The 22,576-nt window shown below is 37.7% G+C and overlaps 1 protein-coding gene across 10 annotated transcripts in view; it reads left to right on the top strand.

Annotated features, from left to right (window-relative positions):
- Nucleotides 1-22,576, top strand: part of LOC118276751 (hemicentin-2) — a 476,616-nt gene that overhangs the window by 445,847 nt on the left and 8,193 nt on the right. For 6 of the 10 annotated variants that reach the window (XM_050699976.1, XM_050699979.1, XM_050699984.1 and 3 more), the window contains 18 exons: nt 5,658-5,675; nt 9,455-9,605; nt 10,228-10,339; nt 10,870-11,051; nt 11,598-11,780; nt 14,088-14,228; nt 14,582-14,690; nt 15,923-16,080; nt 16,473-16,531; nt 16,948-17,115; nt 17,567-17,696; nt 18,211-18,295; nt 18,739-18,944; nt 19,374-19,456; nt 19,829-20,006; nt 20,695-20,712; nt 21,267-21,401; nt 22,328-22,361. In XM_050699976.1, coding sequence (XP_050555933.1) covers nt 5,658-5,675; nt 9,455-9,605; nt 10,228-10,339; nt 10,870-11,051; nt 11,598-11,780; nt 14,088-14,228; nt 14,582-14,690; nt 15,923-16,080; nt 16,473-16,531; nt 16,948-17,115; nt 17,567-17,696; nt 18,211-18,295; nt 18,739-18,944; nt 19,374-19,456; nt 19,829-20,006; nt 20,695-20,712; nt 21,267-21,401; nt 22,328-22,361 — 2,150 coding nt within the window. The remainder of the gene's footprint in view (nt 1-5,657; nt 5,676-9,454; nt 9,606-10,227; nt 10,340-10,869; nt 11,052-11,597; nt 11,781-14,087; nt 14,229-14,581; nt 14,691-15,922; nt 16,081-16,472; nt 16,532-16,947; nt 17,116-17,566; nt 17,697-18,210; nt 18,296-18,738; nt 18,945-19,373; nt 19,457-19,828; nt 20,007-20,694; nt 20,713-21,266; nt 21,402-22,327; nt 22,362-22,576) is intronic. The other 4 variants (XM_050699980.1, XM_050699977.1, XM_050699982.1 and 1 more) reach the window with 3 other exon arrangements.

Here is a 22,576-nt window from a genome sequence, read left to right as displayed (position 1 = left end):
TAGCACTCACTCTTACTGACCCAAGTCCCACTCTCTAATTCACGGTTGCCGCACTTTAAGCCACTACATCACCGAAGCAGTCATTAAAAAAATAATTTAATTAATGTCTAACATTCTCAAAGTACATTTTGAAGCCGAAAAACAATCACGACGCGATGTAAAAAGTCCTTAATACTCAGCCTAACTACGATAATCCGATTATACTGTAGTGATGTGAAACTGCATTTTTTATCGATATCGATTAAAATTTTTTAGGTTAAGTTTTCTTGCAGATTGTTTCACTAGTTTCACATTTTTTTTATGATATAAGCCGGTAAAGGAACATACGGAACACCTGGTGGTAAGTAATCGCCGCCGCCTATGGACACACGAAACACCAGAGGCGTTACAAGTGCGTTGCCGGCCTTTTGAGGGTTAGGAATTTAAGAATTGTTGGTGAATCGGGGATTGGGAAGTGGGTATTTGGGCCTCCGGTAACCTCACTTATACAACAAAATACAACGCAAGTGTTGTTTCACAACGGTTTCTGTGAAGCCGTGGTATCACTCCGGTCGAGCCGGTCCATTTGTGCCGAACCATTACTCTCCCACACTTAATAGTCTTATGTGATTCAATTTGGTTTTTGTGTACCTACATAACATACTTCAATATCTTTTTAAATAATAATATATGACATCAGTTTGAGAAAAACAAAAGTCTTGTATTACCCAAACAATTTCTAAATCAAATAACTACTACTCACATTACTGAGCTTATAAAAATAAGAAATATGAACATATTAGTTGAAGATATTTGATATCCAAGCACCTATTATTAGATATTATTTAGTACAGAGAGCTAACTTCTAGGAAAATCCTATGAAATCAACACGTGTCCTCCTTTCTAGTAAACAAGAAGCCATGAAGGAAAATTGTATTAAAGCTATAGTTACAATGTACTTATAACATCTAAAGTAGACTACTATAGGTCGTCTACCTACGCTTTTGTTCTGTTTTAGGTCATAAACCAAAGATTGATTAAACCACAAAACAATAGAATGAGTTCAGTCTATTTCTAGTGCTAAATTTTATTAGATTAGGCCACCTAGGTCACCGACTTATTACTTTTTGTCATTAAGCTTATTTTCTTATGCAAATAATTTAAAAAGAAAGATAATTCCTGCTCAACGTCGCCACGTATGAGCACGTTGCTCATGATGAAGAGTCCCTCTGTGACTCGAAACTAGTAGAGCTTTTCTCCATTAATTTACGTGAGTAACCCGTGATTTTGTTAATTTAGTATGTCTCACGATAGTTATTATAAAAGATAGACAAATTTTGTATGGGCCAAAGATTAAAAAATATAAATAACAAATAAGTTGATGACACTAAAATGGTTCAACGATCTTGAATTAAAATTGGTATAAAATGAGGTAGTGCTTTCTGTGTAAACCCGTACGATCGAGTTAATGTACAAACGATTTACTTATTTAGTATTTTGTAATAAAGTTGAAAATTCACTAAACAAATTGACATAATATATTATTAAAACAGTTTGAACTAAATATCGCGTGTGACGAATAGCCTTCTTAATTTCTACATGAAAGAAGTCACAGCCGAACACCAGTTACATAATACTATCAGTTCATAAAAATGTCAAAGTCCTAACACGTTTCTCTGATAAAATAAAAAGTTCTAGGTATAACATTTTCGCCTCATAGTTTTTATAGTGTCTTATCATTTTTCTCACCCGTGACATCAACATGAAATATTTATCGGCGTCGCTGAAAAATTGTGTTTACGCTTACAGAGTCTACAAATAAGCTGAAAATAGCTGAAAACATTTTCTTATAAAGTAATCTGCTACATCATAATGTATTATAAATTCTTGTCATGATTTCAAGCTAGAAATTTTTGTATCGGGAATATTGGCTGCGGGGGAAAGTAAATATATTCGTTTTGTATTTGCTGTTTGGTGTGGAAAGTTTTGAATGTTATCTAACACCACGTTTTAATATATATTGGTAATGATGTGTAGTTAATTTATGCTGTAATTAGACGGTAATACATTCTAGAGTTAGATTTCTAATTGATTTTAACATGAAAACAATATCTTCTGTACTATAGGATGAGTTAGGGTGAATGCTTTCTAACATAATAAAAGAAAGCTTATTTTGGCAATTTTAGCTCAATATTTTTGTTTTTGTTTTTTTCGTACTCAGTTTTCCATAAATATAATTATGAGATTCATAAACTATCATTAACAAAAGTATTTACAGCTACAAAATATAATACTACTAAAACTTTTAAACAAAATTCATCGACAAAAAAACTATCGATAAAAATTCCACCGCAACGCCACACACTAAAAACAAAACCCTTCAAAGTGAATATTCCGAGCAATTAAAGGCTTAAGCAAAAAAATAAATAGCAAAAATGTAAACGAAAAGCGAATTATAAGTCTACATTGAAAGTATAATATTTGTAAAAGGTTTTTACAATCACATTGAGTGCACAGTAACAAAAAAAAACACAAATTATGATCTTCATTAAAAAAATTAATGATTTTTATACAAATATCAACCCTATTTCTTAACGTAATGAGGTTGGTTTTTCCCAAATACAATCACGAGAAATAAAGAACAAGAAACGAACGTAATTTAAGACTGAACGTTTTCATCAAAAAATTAGCTAAACTTTTTGATCATTTGACAAATTTAATATCAACCCTGTTTCTTAGAGACTTAAGGTTTGTTTTCAATTGTTAGGTAAATTATATTCTTTATTTTTGTTATCGTTTGATTTTATTTAAGAGCCTATGCTGAAAGGCTGTGTAGCATTTTACAACGTTTTACATTTTTTGCATTCATAGGTATTCTTTTTTTTGTGGGGCGAAATGTTTTCTCCCGCCTTGGCTTAAGCGGGAGGAAGTGTCGGACTCTTACTGATTAAAAACCATCTTGTTTCTACTCCTGCTCTTTAATATCACTAGTTTTAATCATCAAAGAATCAGAGCTGGGGGCTAGGAATAGGGAATGGAATTAGTCAGTAAGAGTCTGATACTGCCTCTCGCCTCACTCACGGTGGGAGAAATCATTGGATGATTTTCGCCCTCCAAAAAAAACATGACCCAAAAACAGGTACACAATTAAAGTGCAAGCTGTTCTGCACCAGTTATATAATGTAATAGGGTTTTCAATGAGAAATGAGAATAAGAGACTTGTAAATCTTCTTGTGTTAAGAGTGTCCTTACACGGTGCTGATCGCTTTCCACCAGGTGATAATTTTACTCAGTTGCCCTACTCTTCCATAAAAACCCTAGCTATATTTTACTCAACCGTCAATCGAACCCAAAACCCCTAACTCAGCAGTCACACTCACGAACACTCGACCAACGACCCCATAAAAACATTTCTCAAGAGAAAACTTAAAGCAATTTCCAATGACTACTTCTATACCACTCATATGAAACGAACGAATGAAATTCCAAAACCCATACAGCATTTAAAGATACCCCATACACGTTTAATGCAATTTAAACCCTAACACAACGTGACTAAAGTTGAAAATGCAATGAAAGGTTCAGTTAGTTTAGGGTACTATGACATGCTCTCTATACTAGACCTTATATTGTCGCCCTATCTTATCCCTTGGGACTCGTAAAAGAGACCAAACGATAGTTCTAGTCGATGGGTAGCGTCTATCTAAATTTTCTTCATGCTGTGTAGAAATTGACGAGTAGAATTTTCCATTCTGAATGCAAAAAAGTCAGTTTTTTTATTTGTGTCCAGTTTTTTTAACAATATAACATTTATAACAGAAAATTTTATATAGTAAGAGGCTTATACTTAGACATATTTACTTCAAACATCTTCGTTAAATTAGTAAAATTATGGATTAATCCAAATTATGTGTTATTACGGAGAATTTAGAACTTGTAATTCCCTTGAAATGTACCCTTAATCAAATCACACTTCAACGTGATGCTTTAAAAACTGCTTGTAAAAAAACGGCCGATTTAAATCTCTTGTCTAGACTCTAAAATCCCAATTTAAAGATACAAAACAACCAATAATAAGCTTAAATAACAAAATATCTTTAAACCAACGAATGCTAAAAGGAGTAAACTTCAAATAAACAAAAAGAAATAACCTTTTGGCTCTTCGACGATAGAAATTGAAGCATCCCTTACTTTCTTAACAGAAAAAAAGATGGCGGAATAAAAATCAAACATGGCGGTTCCCGCCTTTTCCGCGTACCCATTTATCGTTGGGAGGCGCGTTCCGTTTCGCCTGACATTTTGGTTACTTTTGCCAAAAATTCTTCTGCAACTGACGTTTTATCTTTATGATTGAAATTGTGTGGTTTTTCTTATAAAATTATATATTATAATTATGTCGTTTATTATAAGCTGTGATAAGTAGCTCTCGTAATTTAATGTGGTGTTTATTTTTGTTTAAAACATAATAAAATGGTAGACTTTATTCTTAGTTCTGATGGGCACGGTGGCTGGGCAACCTACTGCCACACAACGTGTAGCGGATTAAATTCCCGGACAGAACAACTGTTTGTGTGATCCACAAATTGTTGTTTCGGGTCTAGGTGTTATGTGTATGTGAACTAGTATGTTTGTAAACGCTGGGTGCGTTTATAAATATACAAAACGTACAACTAGTGTTTCAAAAGTCTTAAACAATTCAATCTTTTAGATGTTTAAAAGGATCATCAACAGCCAGTAGCAGTTTACTATTGGACTATGAAACTCGTGAGCAAACCTGGGCTTATAATTTATAATTATAAGTTTGAAATCGCCAACCCGCAATGAGCAAACGTGGTGATTAATGTTCAAACCTTCACCTTGTGAGAAGAGGCTTTAGGCAGCAGTGGCCACTTATATAGCCTGTTGATGTGAAAGTACATTATATTAAACATTTTATTTGCTCATCCAATCTCCTTAAGCCAAAGTCGAAAACAGTTGGGGAGTCAAGTTTTCATTAGGTCCTTTGATCTGGCTATTAAATTTCATCGCCATTGAATTAATTAAAAAGCTATCTTAGGTTTAACGGCTAAAGAGTCAAATTGAAAATCCACTCGAGCAGATTAGAATTCTTGTAATACCATTGTTTTTATAAAATTCCATTCTTTTTAATCAATGTCTCTTTGGTTTTGAGGTTTGGATTCTTGTGTTATTATTTTTAGTGCGAAATGAACATTGAATATTTTTAATTGAAATTGGTAAAAATGTGATTCTGGAGTAAATTCTTAGGAAAAATCCTATGTCTTATTACTTAGGTAGATACGAGTATATAATTATAAGAGCAACAATATATTGTAACTCATTAAATACGGTACTGCTAAACAAGGTCCATCATAGTGATCATAGTGATTATATAAGTATTTATTTTTAGCCGTGGTCGTCACATCGCAGCGTAGTTAATAGTGATTGATAAATAAGTAATAGTTTATTATCAGTCTTTAAAATTCTTCCACGATTTTGGTTGTTTTAAATAATAGGTAAAAGAGCTGACAGATGATCATAAGCATCATGTGATAGTAAGCAATCGACTATCTCAATCACTCTGGTCAAGCTTGGCTCTCCCACACTTAAATATAAATGTGTTTTATCATATTTTCATGAATTAATGTAATAATCTTATTGTTTCATGTATGGCGGAGCAGACGAGAGACGTGGAGACGGTAAGTTCTACTATTGAAATAATAATAAGTATACATTAATTCTTTAATAACTTATAAAATATTTGTAAGATTTTGAATCTTTTAACTGTTAATTTTCTGAGTATTTTGGTAGCAATTTAATTTTATAATAATTATCTTATTACTTTATCGTCGCCGTCATATTTCGTATTTCTATTTATCTCCGAAAGGGTAGGCAAAGGTCACCTTTTTTAATGAAACACGCCGAGCAGACGTATTGCCTGATGGTAAGCAATCGCAAACATCAGAGGCGTTACAAGTGCGTTGCCGGCTTTTTGGGAGTTAGGAATTTAAGGGTTGTTGTTCGGGAATCGGGGAGGGGAAGATTGGGAAGGGGGGAATTGGGCCTCCGGTAAACGCACTCATACAACGAAATACAACGCAAGCGTTGTTTCACGTCGATTTTCTGTGAGGCCGTGGTATCACTCCGGTCGAGCCGGCCCATTCGTGCCGAAGCATGGCTCTCCCACACTTAAACCACCTTCTTTCTTTCATTTGTGTTACACCAAGTCTCATATCCCAGACTCCGTGGCACTACTAAGAAATTTTCGAAAAACTGAAAAAAGTCTAGTAATTATTTGCCCGACCCGAGAATTGAACACAAGCTTTGCCCGGCAGTTGCACTTACGACCACTCGACGGCCGAGACAGTACTAATTTATCTTTCAATTTTTTTTACATATTCTGGTAATCAAAATCTCGTCTACTAAATTGAATAGAGCACCAGAGCCGAGAGTTAGCACTAACTTTAACTTTAACTTTAAAATTTCAAATATTTCGAATCCTAGATATTCCTTAAGTAACGTCTAGATTCAATTCCTATTCTCATGTTAATTTGTCGATAAGAAATTCTCGGATGGTACCATCATTAAATATCTATTGAACGAATGAAAAGCAGTTAGTTTACAATAGAACGCAATCTGCCTTGTGAACTAAAATTTTCTTGACTTAACATTTCATACCTTTTTAAAATAAAAACTTCAAAATTATTCTTTTTATTAGACCAGGAAGAAACTTTTGAACGTCAAAGCAAATATAATAATATTAAAAATGTTTATCTTTAGACTAAATAGTAAAAAATTGAGCACCAAATACCCTAATATTATTTTGTCTTACCCAAGAATATAACCCGCATTCTTAAGCATAACCTTATTTGCATCAACACACCTAACTAACATAGAAATAAAGAAACAAAGAAACAACAAACAAAAACAAGAAAAACAAAAAACAAAACACAGTAATTGCAGCAGCACTTCAAACAAAACGCTTTAAATTAAAACGCTAAACTTTTTTAAAACAAATTTCGTTAACAAACAGACATACAGGACGATTACTCCGCTACATGCTGAGCCTTGTTATTTTCTATGCATATTTAATTAATAAGAATCTAAATTGCTAATGCAAAACGGGCTAACTCACCGAGTTAGTTTTCATAGAAGAGCCGCTTGGGATTTTCTGAATTAATACTCCAGAATACAAGTTACTAGATGGTACAAGTTGGGTGATATTAATACAGCTTTATACGGCTCGTTTGGCAGTTTATTGTGTGTGTGTGGTGACTGCTTTGGCGTAGTAGTTGGGTGACTAGTTGTTGTGCAACGTGAAATGAAATGAAGGTAATATGCCTCGAAAAGCACGTAAAGGGCCTGATTTCTGTTCCTGTCTAAAAGCCTTTTCTGGGTTCTATCCATTAAATTTTTCAATTCGAACATTTTCACAGTCTTAAACCCTAATGGTTTCCAGTTTTTTGGCTAGTAGGAAATGTGACTGACACTTTGTGATTGATTAAAATATTGTGTTCTGGAGAAGAATGGCCAAAGATCAGAAAAGTGATCAAATAATTTCGATTCTTTTTTAAGGGAGAAAAATCATCCAATGACTTTTCCCACTTTAGACAAGGCGAGAGGTAGTGTCAAACTTTTACTGACTGAAAACCACCCCGTCCCTACTCCTGCTTTTCGAGCCGAAGCCCCAGTAAACTGCAGCTCCGGTTCAGACATCAGCCCTACTGGGTCCCATGTCCCATCTGATCCAATTGGCTTGTCATATACCTATTTAAAACTGAACACTTTCCAAAACGATCTATTATAAAAGCTTAATACAATTTTTTCTCCTATCCACTCACCACAACTTTGCCTAGAATTTTTCTAAGGAAAACTCCTGTTGTAGTCTAAAGCATTTTTCCCAACTTACTTAGCTACGTACTGAGCCACTTCTGATCACTTTACATCCCAACTAAAGTTACATAAAGACTGTCGCTTTAAGATTGTGCCCCTCGGGTGAGGAGAATTTAAAATTTTCAACTCTCCTACTAGTAATTTTGTTATTACCAAAATCTTTTATGCAGGCTTTGTTTGAACTATGTATAATATTGTTTTGTTGTCAATTTTATTGGCAAAGACTGTTTTATTGGCTGCCTCGATTGCCCAGCGGTCCAAAGTGCGATTGCCAGGCAAGGGGTCTCGGGTTCGATTCCCGCGCGTGTCGGGCATTTTAATGCTGGGTTATTTTCGGTATTTCGAAATTTTTTTAGTAGTATCACGGAGTCTGAATATGTGCCCGGTATATGGCAATAGGCTTCCCCCCTATTACATCGGACTTATAACACAAGTAGTGAAAAGCGGGTGTACATTGTACAGTGGCATTACGTGCCATAATGTGCACCTCTGCCTACCGTTTTGAGGAAACGAATACTTTCGAAGATATATCGATTTCAAATATCGCACGACGTAATTTCTAGGTACATTTTATGAGTAATATTGACGTATTTGCTCCCACTCCTAAACGTTGATTTGTTTTATCTAAGCATTGTTATCTTATAGTATTTAACAAAATAAAATAATACGTGTCTAACATCTATTCATTTCCTAACTGGCGGACTAAATAAATGTTTAATTTTTCATACACCGTCATCATTTCTACTAGACTTCTGCCTACCCTTTCTAAGAATAAAAGCCCAATACTAATTTCATAAAGAATCGTAATAAATAATATTTTAAGATCTCTAGTGAGTAGAGGTAAATTATGAATAACGCAGGTAGCTTCTTTTATTAATATTCATTACAGATTTATTATTCCATCCATTTCAGTTACTCTGGTAGAAACAACAGATTTAGAGCTTAACTCGCTTACATTTACTAAACTTGATGGAAGATTAATAACAATTTCATTCTAAGATAAAATTACTAAAACTGCCTCGTTGGTGGAGTGGTCGCAAGTGCGACTGCCAGACAAGATGTCTTGGGTTCTCGATTCTCGGGTCGGGCAAAGTATTACAGAGGTTATTTTGGTTTTTCGAAAAATTCTTAGTAGTAGCACGGAGCCTGGAATTGTGCCCGGTTTATGGCAATAGCCAGATACACTATTACATGGGACTAGTAACACAAATGGTGAAAAGGAGGCTCCAGCTCGAACAGCAGGAGTAGGAACGGTGTAGTTTTTAGTCAGTAAAGGTTTGACACTCCCTCTCGCCTCACCCAAGGCGAGAGAAGTAACTAGATAATTATCCCCTTCTCAAAAAAAAAAACAAAACAAAAAAGTAAATCCTAGTGTGGGGCAAAAAAATCCGCGTATCCTTTTAGGGCGTCAAATAAATAAAAACTGGAGTAATTGGGTCTCCAACCTACATACTCTCTACCTCTACCTTGTCGTTCTACGTGGAGGACCAAGGGGGAGGCCTTTGTTCAGAAGTGGACGTCTCTCGGCTGATGATGATGATGATGATGATGATGAACCTACATAATATTAATTCTTCTATTACAGGAGGACACAACATTCGAGACTAAATCGAACCTCACCTTTGAAGCTACGCGTTTCGAGAATGGCCGCAAATTCCACTGCGAGGCTGCGAACGAAGTCACTTTGGAGACAAAAGACCAACCCATGCATGCGACCAGGGAACTTGAAATCTGGTGTATGTATATGATGTCATTGTATTTTGGACTTTGTCAACTGCGTGGTTGGGTTTGAAATTGGATTGGATTAGGTTCGACTAGTAAGACGGGTTTGTAAATAATTCCAAAGATGTTGGTTGCAGCTTTATTTTGAATGGATTAAGTGCGTCTTTCGTTTGATGCAACTAGTTTATTGTCGCATACCAGAGTTAGTTACTGAAGAATTGGCATCGTAACTAGACAAGTAATAGTGACCGAAGTGTCGCTTGTGTGCAGATCTAGAAATATAAAATCTAAATATAAAAATAAGTCGGGTTTTCCTTCCTGACGCTATAACTCCAGAACACACGAACCGATTTCCACGGTTTTGCATTCTTTCGAAAGGTCTCGGGCTCCGTGATGTTGATAACAAAGAAAATTTTGGAAAATTTCAAGAGAAAAGCAGGTAACATCATTGGTGGCGAAACGGAGTTCGCTGGGTTGCTAGTCTCTTATAAAAAAAATATTTCTCAACGAGACAAGAAAACCCTTGATAAGCCATTAAAAAAAAAATATAATACACACACGCTACAATATTCAAATCGTATTCTCTTTGCCTGCCTTTTAATTCTTAAATAAAGCTATAAAAACCAATATTTCCAGATCCCCCAATCGTGCGAGTGGAGCCGCGGAATATAACAGTAATAGAAGGGGCCAAGCTACTGCTCAAATGTGAATACGAAAGCAATCCTTCCTCATTGAAAAGTGTCATTTGGTAAGTGGAAAAAGTATCGAGCAATTTTCTACCTACAGGCTTTTTAATAACATAACTTTTTGAACGAACATGTTCTATTTAAATTTTTCTTGATTAGAAACAGTAATCGTTTTTTATGGTACAAGCTGGTAAACGAATCGACGGATCACCTGATGGTAAGCAATCGCCGCCGTCCATGGACACCCGAAACTCTATAAGCGTTATAAGTGCGTTGCCGACCTTTTGGGGGTTAGGAATTTAACAGTTTTTGGGTAATCGAGGATTGGGGAGATTGGGAATTCTGCTATGTAATTGGGCCTCTGGTGATCTCACTAACACTACTACTGTGGTTTCACGTTGGTTTTCTGTGAGGCCGTGGCATCACTCCAGTCAAGCCGACCCATTCATGCCGAAGCATGGCTCTCCTACACTTAAAATAAATAAGCCACAGCATATGAATACTACATCAGCACCTTGGGGTTTATACCCAACATTCATTTCATTGTTCATTTTTCCATTTTTTATTTAATTGTTCATTTATTTAACTCCAGGTACCGCAACGGCGAACGAGTACCAGTCCAGAACACCAGCCACTATGAAGGTGGAACCACAGACCAGCACAGCCTCATCATCCTCGATGCCAATGGCGGAGACATGGGCAACTACACCTGTGTGCTCGGCAACGCAGTCGGCAATGGATCCAGTGAAGAGAGTATTGATGTTAATGTGCTTTGTAAGTATATTGGGACCATAATATTTTTCTTGTGAAGACGTTTAGTTATAGCAGAGTAGAATTCATTTGATATCCATCTCTGCTCTGGGCATACATAGGAGACTGGACATGATAAACCAAGGCCATAACATGGAATCAATGGCAAACATACATTATGTAAAAGACACTAAACTTTTTTATAATATAAGCCGGTAAACGAGCAGACGGAGCACCTGATCCTGCCGAACCACCTGATGGTAAGCAATTGCCGCCGGCCATCGGGTGGTTCACACGAAACATCAGCGGTTTTACTAAACATAACGCAATCGTTTTGTTAAACTCCATAATATTCTGTCACGTTCTGTTAAAGATGAGTATAAAATCTCAGTAATAGTACAATCCAAGTCTAGTGCTTTACGCCAAAGCAACATCAACATCTCATTACAGAAAAAAGTAATCCAGTACAACATCCAATTAACAATAACTTTTTTCATATATTATTAGATTCAAACCACACTCTAAAATATCTTCCTGTATAAAACTAATCTACCACTTTCTTAATTCCAGTCAAACCTCAAGTCCGACTGACAATGAGTTCTCCGAGCCCTATCTTGGAAACCGACCACAAGAACGTGACCCTGACATGTGAGGTGGTGTCAGGGAACCCTCCGATCCTGGATGAGGTCATCTGGTTCCTGGATGGAGAGGTCCTGAAGCATCTGCCTGAATGCAACGATACGGAGGGTGAAGGTATGGGAGACATATATTTTTTAGTTTAAAGTCATTAAAAATTTTGCTACCTCGTTGATTGAGTGGTCGTCTATGTAATGTAACGGTGGTCAGAAGGTCTCAGGTTGAATTCCTGGGTTGGTGTTGGGTTCTTTTCGTCATCATCATCATCATCAGCCTATAGCAGTCCACTGCTGGACATAGGCCTCCCCAATTGTTCGCCACTTTGCTCTATCACTAGCGACTCGCATCCAGCTCCTGCCAGCCATCCCGCGCAGATCGTCACTCCACCTCGCCTGGGGGCGTCCTACACTACGTTTACCGAGACGCGGTCTCCACTCCAGGACTCGCTTACCCCAACGGTTGTCGGTCCTGCGGCTAATATGGCCGGCCCACTGCCACTTCAGCTTGCTGATCCGGTGGGCTATGTCGATCACCTTGGTTCTCTGCCGAATCACTTCGTTTCGAATGCGATTCCGGAGAGAGACACCGAGCATAGCCCTTTCCATAGCCCGCTGAGCGACTTTGAGTTTGTGGACCAGTCTAGCCGTAAGTGTCCACGTTTCGGCACCGTATGTCATTACGAGTAGGACGCACTGGTTAAAGACTTTCGTCTTTAGGCACTGTGGGATTGACGATGAGAAGACTCGACGGAGTTTTCCGAAAGCTGCCCAACCCAACTGAATCCTCCTATTCACCTCATCCTCAAAGTTGTTTGTACCTAACTGCAACGTTTGCCCGAGGTAGACATATTTCTGAACAACTTCGAGGACGGCTCCGTGAATCTCAATCGGTTCCGGTAGAACATGTTCATTGAACATGACCTTGGTTTTGTCCAAGTTCATCCGTAGGCCGATGCGTGCAGAGGAGTCAGCCAGGTCGTTCAGCATCCCTTGTAGGTCCTGCAGCGTTTCTGCCATTATGACGATGTCATCTGCGAATCGCAAGTGAGAGATGTGTTCGCCATTGATATTGATGCCACGTCCTTTCCAGTGCAGCGTCTTGAACATATCCTCCATTGCATTAGTGAACAGTTTCGGGGATATGACGTCCCCTTGTCTCACTCCTCGATGCAATGGTATGAGACGTGTTTGCTGATTCTGTACTTGGACGGACATAGTGGCGGCTTCGTAAAGACATCTCATCACTTGGATGTATCGCCAATCAACCTGGCATCGCTGCAAGGACTCCAGGACAGACCAGATCTCTATCGAGTCAAAGGCCTTCTCATAGTCCACAAATGCTAGGCACAGGGGCTGATTATACTCTTCGGTTTTCTGTATAATCTGCCGCACTGTGTGGATGTGGTCTATGGTGCCGTATCCGCTCCGAAATCCAGCCTGCTCCGGTGGTTGGAATTCGTCGAGTCTTCGCGCAAGACGGTTCGTGATCACTCTTGAGAACAGCTTATAGACGTGGCTTAGAAGCGAAATGGGTCGATAGTTCTTCAGAAGGCTTTTGTCCCCTTTCTTGAAGAACAAGACGACCACACTTCTGCTCCACGCCTCTGGAGTTCTCCCTTCAAATAGGACAGCGTTAAAAAGCTTTTGGAGCTCCCTCAGTACGGGTTTGCCTCCAGCTTTTAACAGCTCTGTGGTAACGCCGTCCTCTCCAGGGGCTTTTCCATTTTTAAGCTGCCCAAGAGCAATCTCGACTTCGCCAATGCTGACTTCTGGCAGGTCTTCGGTGAAATGGCGCGTTAATGTAGCTCTAGAGTCCTCATTTTCGGGATCAGGACGAGATGCATGCGAAGCGTATAACCGGCTATAGAAGTCCTCTATTTCCGAAAGAACCGCCGGCTTAGAGGCAACAACTTCTCCAGTTGCTGTGGTCAGTTTCGTCAGGTGGCTTCTGCCGAGAGATTGTACGAACACCTTAGACCCCCGATTCTGCTCGATGGCTTTTTCAATAGAAGCGGTATTAAAGCACCGGAGGTCGTGCCGCACGCGTTTGTTGATCTCCCGGTTCAGTGCTCGTTTTCCTGACGAAGTGACGGGTGGGTTTTCACGTCGTTGCCTCATCAACCCCAGGGTCTCCTCGGAAAGTTTAGACTTCCTGCCCTTACGTTGCATGTTACAGAATCTTTTCGGTTTATAAGTAATATTAAAGAATTTGAATTAGTGGCTATATGACCCCCTACTTATACATGGGATTCATTAACACACCTGATGATTGGTTGAAGAAAAGTGTGTGTGTGAAATAATAAATTATGTTTCCTTTGTCCTCCAGGGTGTTTAAGCCTAAAGTTATGTTATGTTAAATACACTTATACACAAAAAAATGATAGAAAGAAAATAAAACTCTTTTTAACCAAAATGTACTTTACAGAAAACCTCTGCAACGAAGTGGATCCCTCGATGCTGTTACTCCAGGATACGACGAAGAGTTTCCACGGCAACTACTCGTGCAAGGGCAAGAACTACGCTGGCTGGGGCAACGTCAGCGCCAAGACTGAGCTGGTGGTCAATTGTAAGTATCTATTAAGATTTTATTAAAGAGTAATGACGACGAATTCCGTGTTCCAAAATGTGGATTCGTGAAGAGAAGACTCTTTTAAGTTTCTAGAAGGCTTTTATGTAAGCTTGTGCAAAGCATTATATACAATACACCTCTGAGTTTGTTTCGGCATTTCTTCTCAGGGTAGTCCGATCATCTAGTTATTTAAGAGATTGACGAGTAAAAGAGTTACATTGTACCCTATTTGCAAAATAAATATCATTTATCATTTTTGATTAATTAAGAATCCTTTGACTTTTATCGTAATGTCGCTTCATCCCTCATGTAAGACATTATATTTGACAAAGATTTTCTTAATTTTCCAGACCCACCTGGTCCAGCTAAGCTGACGTACTCCCCGTGGCGTGTGGTGAAAGGCAAGAGTTTGGTGCTCAGCTGCAGCATCAAGGAGCGAGGACGACCAGAAGCTCATAGGTAGGACTACAATAAAACACTCTTACTTCTTTAAAGAAGCAATAAACTCTTCCCAGCTATCGTAAGATCCGCCCGCGGCTGCGGACTACCTAGCGGGTTACCAGGGCTCCGGCTCCAAAAGCAAGAGTAGGAACAGGGTGGTTTTTAGTCAGTAAGAGTCTGACACTCCCTCTACCCTCGCCCAAGACAGGAGAAACCATTGAATGTTTTTCCAACCTTAAAAAACTGCTATCTGACAGAGACCAGGCAGCAGCACTCTCTGACCAATCACACCTTTTAAACTATAAACCCTAACCCACCAGCCGAGTGTGGACATGATGGATATACTATATTATAAGTATTTATTATCCTGTCATGTACAGGTAATTTCATTGAAATAAGTATAACTAAAAATATACCCACAAATAATAAGCTTCTACCCACAGAACAGAGTTTCTAGGTAATAGAATTAAGTATATCTAGACTTAAAATTAGAAATATGAAATAGACATTTTGTAAATGTCACATTTAACCGAACGGATGCTTGTAACAGACAACACGCCTACGCTCGTCAAAGTTCTTAGTTATTAAATGGAACTAAATTTAGTGTACAAAATAAATTGTCATCATTAAACAATGCTTTTCATTCTGAAATGTCTTCGTAGAAAATAGTAGATCTATATTTGTACCGTAGCGTTTTGATCTTTCGAATAATATTTGTTACCATGATTATGACAGCTTATTAGGCAGCTCGATAATAAGCCTATAAGCTTAAAATCTGAAGGCTTACGAGAAAATAATAACCACAGTGATATTTTTTCATCGTCATTCTGATCTCAATGGAAATTATTGAAATTTCAATTTCAAATACCTGGCCAGTCAAAGTATATTTTTAACTTTTTAATTTTCACAAATTTTTGCTGTATTAATTATTATGTTATCGACTTACTCACGTAACTGTTTGACGAGGAACTCACTGGTACAGTAGCAGCGCGACAATCGCCGCGTCGTGTATCGCGGAATACTGCTCATGAATATAATCCTCTAGCATGGTTTGAAACTAATCGAGTTCCTCTTCAAACGGTTTCGTGCATAAACCGATAACGTAATCATTAATTTAGTATATTTCACGAAAGTTATAATAAAATCTTAAGTAATAGTAAAGAGTCAAATTCCTGGTAATGGTTGCATGGGTATGACAATAGTTTTACCGTCTACTGTATAAACCTGACCTTGAAAAAATCTTCCACCAGATTCCGTTGGACCCGCGGCGGTAGACCGGTCAGCGACATCGTGTCGCAGAACTGGACGATAGACCCTGTGACCCTGGACCATAGGACCAACTTCTCCTGCTGGGGCATCAACGCTGGGGGTGGGGGGGAGCCAGCCTACACTTCTATTGATGTACTTGGTGAGTAAATAAATAGGATTTTTGTTTAATGATAATGCTGTTTAGATTTTTTTATCGTATAAGCCGGTAAACGAGCTGATGGATTAATTGATGGTAAGCAATCACCACCACCCATGGACACTCGAAACACCAGAGGCGTTACAATTGCGTTGCCAGCAATTTGGGCGTTAAGAATTTAAGGGTTGTTGGGGATTGGACCACCGGTAACTTTACTCACACAATGAAACACAACGCAAGCGTTGTTTCACATCGGTTTTCTGTGAGGCCGTGGTGTCACTCCGGTCGAACCGGCCCATTCGTGCCGAAGCAAGGCTTTCTCACACTTAAATAGATAAAAATATACAAAAATCTTCATTACATAAAATAATGTGATATTTGATTTTGTGTTACAGCTCCACCCAGTTTCAAATACGCGATGAACCATTACAGCGGCGCTTTGTACAAATCTCAAGTGAGTTTTATTAATATTTACTTGAATGATGATATTGCTTGGACTATACTCAAGTAGGGTTGGATGTTAGATAAATTCGATTCTATGTACATAAGTTACATAAAGTTAAGTATGAGTACAGTACCTTTAATACGAGTTTGCTTTACGTTTAAAGTAATCGAAACGAATGCGCGTTCGGTGCTCTGGTTGACCGGCTCGACAAACCAACCAATCAAAACACCGAACGCGTTCTCCTTTCGATTACTTTAAATAAACGAAAGGAACAAACTCATACAAAATTTTCATAATTTTGAGCGAAGTTTGGTTTATATTATTCAGTGTATATTAATACACACAATACTATTAGCTACATCTTATAAACAAGGTCGCTATAAAAGAATTGACGCCAAGATATCAAAATTTTCTCTTTTTTCTAGAACATCTCACTATCATGCACGGTGGAATGTGCACCACTATGCAGCGTGCAGTGGCTGAAGGATGGCCATGTGATAGACCCGGAGAAGACAGACAGATACTACGTGGTAGAAAGGAAGATCGAGCCGCAAGTCAACAGGAATGATTTCGAAGCTACTGAGTCTACTTTGGTAAGTTTACTACTAATTCTTTAACATTAATTGAAATCCTAAAATACTGCTGTTAATAATAGATTATTGTATAATATTTGCAGAGTCTCATTCATCAGGCATAGACTGCCTCGTTGGTCAAGTGTTCGCGAGGGTATGTGCCAGACAAGGGGTCTCGGGTTCGATTCCCAGATCGGGCAAAATTTACTGGGCTTTTTTCGGTTTTTAGAAAATTTCTCAGTAGTAGCACGGAGTCTGGAATTATGTCCAGTATATGACCATAGGCTCAGGCCCTTATTATATGAGACTTATATCACAAATGGTGAAAAGTGGGTGTACATTGTATACCAGTATTACGTACCATAATATGCACCTTTGCCTACCCCTTCAGTGATAAAAAGCGTGATGATATAAAAAAATTACATTATTGAATGAAACTAAAACTTAAAGTTAACTTTGTTATATTTCCCAGCACTGGAACATGTCGGCCTGGCCATCACATGCGTTGGATCGAGCTGCAGACACAGCCAGCTACACTTGCAGATCCTCCAGGAATCTGGCAGGACCACCTGTCAACAGTACCACTAAATTTGCCGTAGAATGTGAGTATGACACCAAATTATTTTCTCGCTTAGTATAATAATATATAATTCTAATAATATATAGCTTGGACCATGCTCCCGCTACTGGTCGGCTCCTATTTTTATATTTTTAAATGTTATTTTGTTTTTTATTTTTATAAGTAATGTTTAAAAATATAATTTTAGAGTGTTTTAAATAAATATATGGATAGCAGTTTAAAATAACTGCCTCGTTGGTCAAGTGGTTGCAAGTGCGACTGCGCTGAAGGGGTCTCGGGTTCGATTCCCGGGTTGGACTATTGAGTCTGGAATTGTGCCGGCAATGGGCCCACCCCCTATTACATGAGATTAACACAAATTGAGAAAAGTGGGTGTATTTTGTACAGTGGCATTACGTGCCATAATGTGCACCTCTGCCTACCCCTTCGAGGATAAAAGGCGTGACGATACAACAACAATAACAGTTTAAAATTTGATGAAATACTTTTAGAAAAAATTGTACAGTTTGGTTTAATTATTATATTTTTACTTACAGATGAACCAGAAAACATTACTGTAACACCTGAAGTTGTGCAAGTGACTGAAAATGAAATCCCAGCTAAAGTGGTATGCGCTGCAAGGTAAATATATTTTTTCTTAGTAAATTCTTAAAGAGAATTAATACATACCCTAAAACGGGGTGAATAGAATTCAAAGCGTGAATGGATACAGGAATGGGTTGAATAGATGTTAAAACATTTTCCCAACATTTATTCACACCTCCTCGTTTCACTTTTTTCACACTTTTTTTAATGAGACAAGCCCGCCACATCCTCCCATACCACTGCAACTCCTGTAAGCCAGGATCTACAGTAGATACAAACATGAAAACACCGAAACACTGAAGTCCGGCGCGTCACAGGGAAATGAATAACTGTCTTGGATCCCGTAACGAAAGAAATCAGAAGATGTTATTAGAGGAGAAGAAAATGACTTTTTTCATACTATTCACACCTCGAATTCTATTCACCCCGTTTTACAGTAATCAAAGTTCGTTTCCATAATATTTATTACTATTTCACAGAGGTTTCCCCATGCCCTCCTACACGTGGCGTCGTGAACAACCAAGCAAAGTATCTGCGAAGGAAAATAGTAACAATTCCCTGATCCTCTCATCTTCAAACACATTGCTGTTGGGACCAGTTCAGAGAAAGGATGGTGGGAACTACACCTGTGAAGCATACAACAGACATGGATCCGTCAGCACTTCTGTCTTCCTTGATGTCATGTGTAAGCATATTTTATATTTCTTCGATCTGTATTAAGCTTTCGATACTGTTAATCAATTAATTTTCGTTTTAATATTGATTGTTTGAGATGGGTATAACCTGGGTGTCTTCAAAGCCCGAGTGAATAGGTTGCTTATGGGCAGACGTGCTCCACCGTAGGCCGCATCATCACTTACCATCAGGCGAGATAGCGGCCAAACGTAGGCCCATTTAACATTTAAAAAAATGTCTATATAATATATTCTTAGTACTTTAATAAGATCAGTGTTTAATTAATATAGTTAAGTGGTTATAAATATATTTCCTAAGATTTACTGAGATTTCCTAAGATGAATAAGATGAATTGATGGTGTACCACAGGGCAACATCTTAGGTCCAAACCAAACAATACTAAAAGTTTTTATTAATTAGCAATTTCATTCACTTTCAGATGTTCCTGAATGTGGCATTAAACAAACTGATATTGATGGAGTCCAAGTACTGGTCTGCACAGCACACGCTAACCCGTCAACGGTAAATATCAAACATGACATACAAATTATCGACAAATAAGAAGAAGTAAAGTAGTAAGACTGCCTCGTTGGCCGAGTGGTTGCAAGTGCGACTGTCGGGCAAGGGGTCTCGAGTTCGATTCCCAGGTCGGGCGAAGTATTACTGGGCTTTTTTCGATTTTTCGAAAATTTCTCAGTGGTAGCACGGAGTCTGGAAATGTGCCCGGTATATGGCAATAGGCTCACCCCTTATTACATGGGACTTACAACATGAATTGTGAAATGTGGGTGTACACAGTGGCATTACGTGCTATAATGTGCACCTCTGCCTACCCCTTCGGGGATTAAAGGCGTGACGATATGTATGTATTTTAATATCTTCTTTATTTACCAGGTTTCGTTCTTCTGGAAGCTAAAGAATGACAATGACAGCCTGACAGATGAGAAGATTTGGCAGCAAGGAGCCCAAAGCTACTTAAGACTGAGCACCAGTGTCGACGTATACAGGACTTACCTCTGCTATGCCAACAACTCCGTTGGAATGTCGCGGCCTTGTGAACGAGATGTCATGGGTGAGTTTCAGTCTTATTCCAATGTGGAATAGAATCTAATTTTCCTAATGCAAGCAGTAAGTGCAAAATCTAGTATAGTACCAATATGAAAGTTTTATAAAAGTGTTAACAAAACCATATTGGGTTTTTACAATTCTATTCAGAGGACTGAGTCTAGAATTGTGCCTAATGTTTAAAGGACTGAAGTGAACATACAAAAGTATATGAAATATTTGTACACTTCTGAATACCCATTCATGATAGATATGGGGATGTCATTTAAAAGTGTTTATCTAACCAAAACGTAGCGTAGTAAGTTTGATATATGTATATAGTACAATGTCATAGTGGCCCGGAGACTTAAGACGCCTAATGCATGAGGGTGCAGGTTCAAAACCTACCAACGGCAAGGACCGATGTGGCTTTATCCAAGTTATATGTGAACTTTCTAAGATTATGTAGACACCACTGACAAACTTGGACTTGTTATTTCTAATTATAAGTTTGAAATCGCCAACCCGCACAGAACAAGCGTGGCGATTAATGCTCAAACTCTTCTCCATGCGAGAAGGTTATGTGATGATGATATAGTAGCATATCCGTGCCTAAGAATGCAAGGAAAGCATTAAGACACAAGCAAATATTTTTACTAAGTATCTAAATTGGTCTCTTTAAATATCTATTTATAACAAATTGTTCTGGTTTACAGCCAACTTGGAAAGCTTCGGTAAGTTTGGTAAATTGGAACTCAGGAACTTCAGTATTCACAATATCTTCTGCCTTATTGAACTTAAAAAGAAATATAAAGCATTTGATGCTTAAGTAACTATTATTAAAAAAGAAACGCATTGGCTTACCTCGCACACAATAAAGAAAGCAATAAAAAAATGAATTTCAGCCTTTTCTGCACAAATTAACAATAATTTTGAAATTGAATATGAAGTGCAAAACAATAACTGCTTAAGGGAATTAATTGGAGCATAAATAAAAAACAAAGTTTGAATTTTTGTATTTGCCAATTTAATTCTTTCGTACAGATTTTAGGGATGATGACAGCTAGTCAAGTAATACATTAACCACAAAAGACTCCACTATGAAGTCATAATTATTATTTGCATCAACTAGTGGTATTCCAAATTAGCTAGAAGCATACAAAATCAATGTTTCAAATGTAAGCAAAAGTTTTTTAGGCAATGAAATAAGAATCAATCCATTTTTGACTCAGTCATCATCCCTTTTCAATCGTCTTCACAATCTGACCCTCTTTCTGGTTTTCTTTAGGTAATAAGGTATGGTGGCGTGACCAGCAGAAGATGTTCCTCATCGGGGGAATTGCTCTCGCCATCCTCGTGATCACCGTGATCCTCTGCATCATCATCATTTGCATCTGCCGGCGTATGAGGGCCAAGTCCAAATGTAAGTTCACCAAAATTTTGCTATTGTCGGTCTATGTGGCAAGTTGTATTCAGAGTCAAAATTGTATCTTAATGATTTGCACGTAGCTCTTTACATAGTGTGGTATTGTCATGAAACTTTGTGGATAAAGTAACTTTTCTTATGATATTGTCATCATGAGGCCTCGTTGTCACTAGGAACATTTGTCAAGCCACATGTGTCTCTGGAGACATCGGGCGATGTCGGGCGACATTAGAGGAGATCACCACGACATTGTTGAAACTGTTCCTTGTCGCACAGTCAACAATGTCGCGGCGACATCGCCCGACGTCTCTGGCGACACATGTCGCTCGACAAATGTGCCTAGTGGCGACAAGGCTTGAACAGTAATGATATTTAAAATTCTAATTCTGATTAATAGTTGGTCTACGATTTGGTAATTAGTCGCTGTAACTATTCGCTAAATAACTTGATCAATATCATCGATAAATTCAATTTTGTTTTGTAAATTGTTACCTATTATCATTAGATTAAGTTTTTTCATTCTTATACTTGTAATATACGAACGTGTCATATGGACTGACGACATTTGGCTTGATTTTTTTTAGTGTTGTCGTTTAAATTTTGTCTTAATTCTAAATGTTGAGTAACTAATACAGTGTCAGTTTTTTGATTATCATCTTTTACCATTCGAGCGTTGTAACAAATGATCAATGTTTTTTATATCATTCCTCTCTTAATGTCATTGTAAAATATCTTCTATTATTATAATCATTAAGACTAGTTGTTTCATTGTCATTAAAACATAACGTTACTCACATTTTTGCGATTATTTGTTAGTTTTTTTTCTTTTTTGTTTTGCAAAAACTAACTCTTTTTTTCTTCATCCTATCTTTCCCGGATGCTGCTACTAAACACACATCGTCAACTAACATACAAACATATAGACAATAATCCGGTTGAATTAGAGGAGCGCGAGAAGTAAGTTTTTTCTTTTTTTCATTTTTTTTATAATTTTTTGTCTCTCTAGAATGTCTAGTATTAGTTATTTTTATTCGTCTCTATAGATTTATTTTTCGATTTTAGGTATTGTTAGAAAGTTTTACTTTTTAATTTCATGATTTATTTTCCACAATACTAGCTGTTTTATGTTTATTAAAAAAATATTATTTACATACTACTTAACTGAAAACTTT

This window comes from Spodoptera frugiperda, chromosome 17 (assembly GCF_023101765.2).
Source record: "Spodoptera frugiperda isolate SF20-4 chromosome 17, AGI-APGP_CSIRO_Sfru_2.0, whole genome shotgun sequence".
Lineage (NCBI taxonomy): Eukaryota > Metazoa > Arthropoda > Insecta > Lepidoptera > Noctuidae > Spodoptera > Spodoptera frugiperda.
This window is presented reverse-complemented; position numbering and strand designations above follow the sequence as displayed.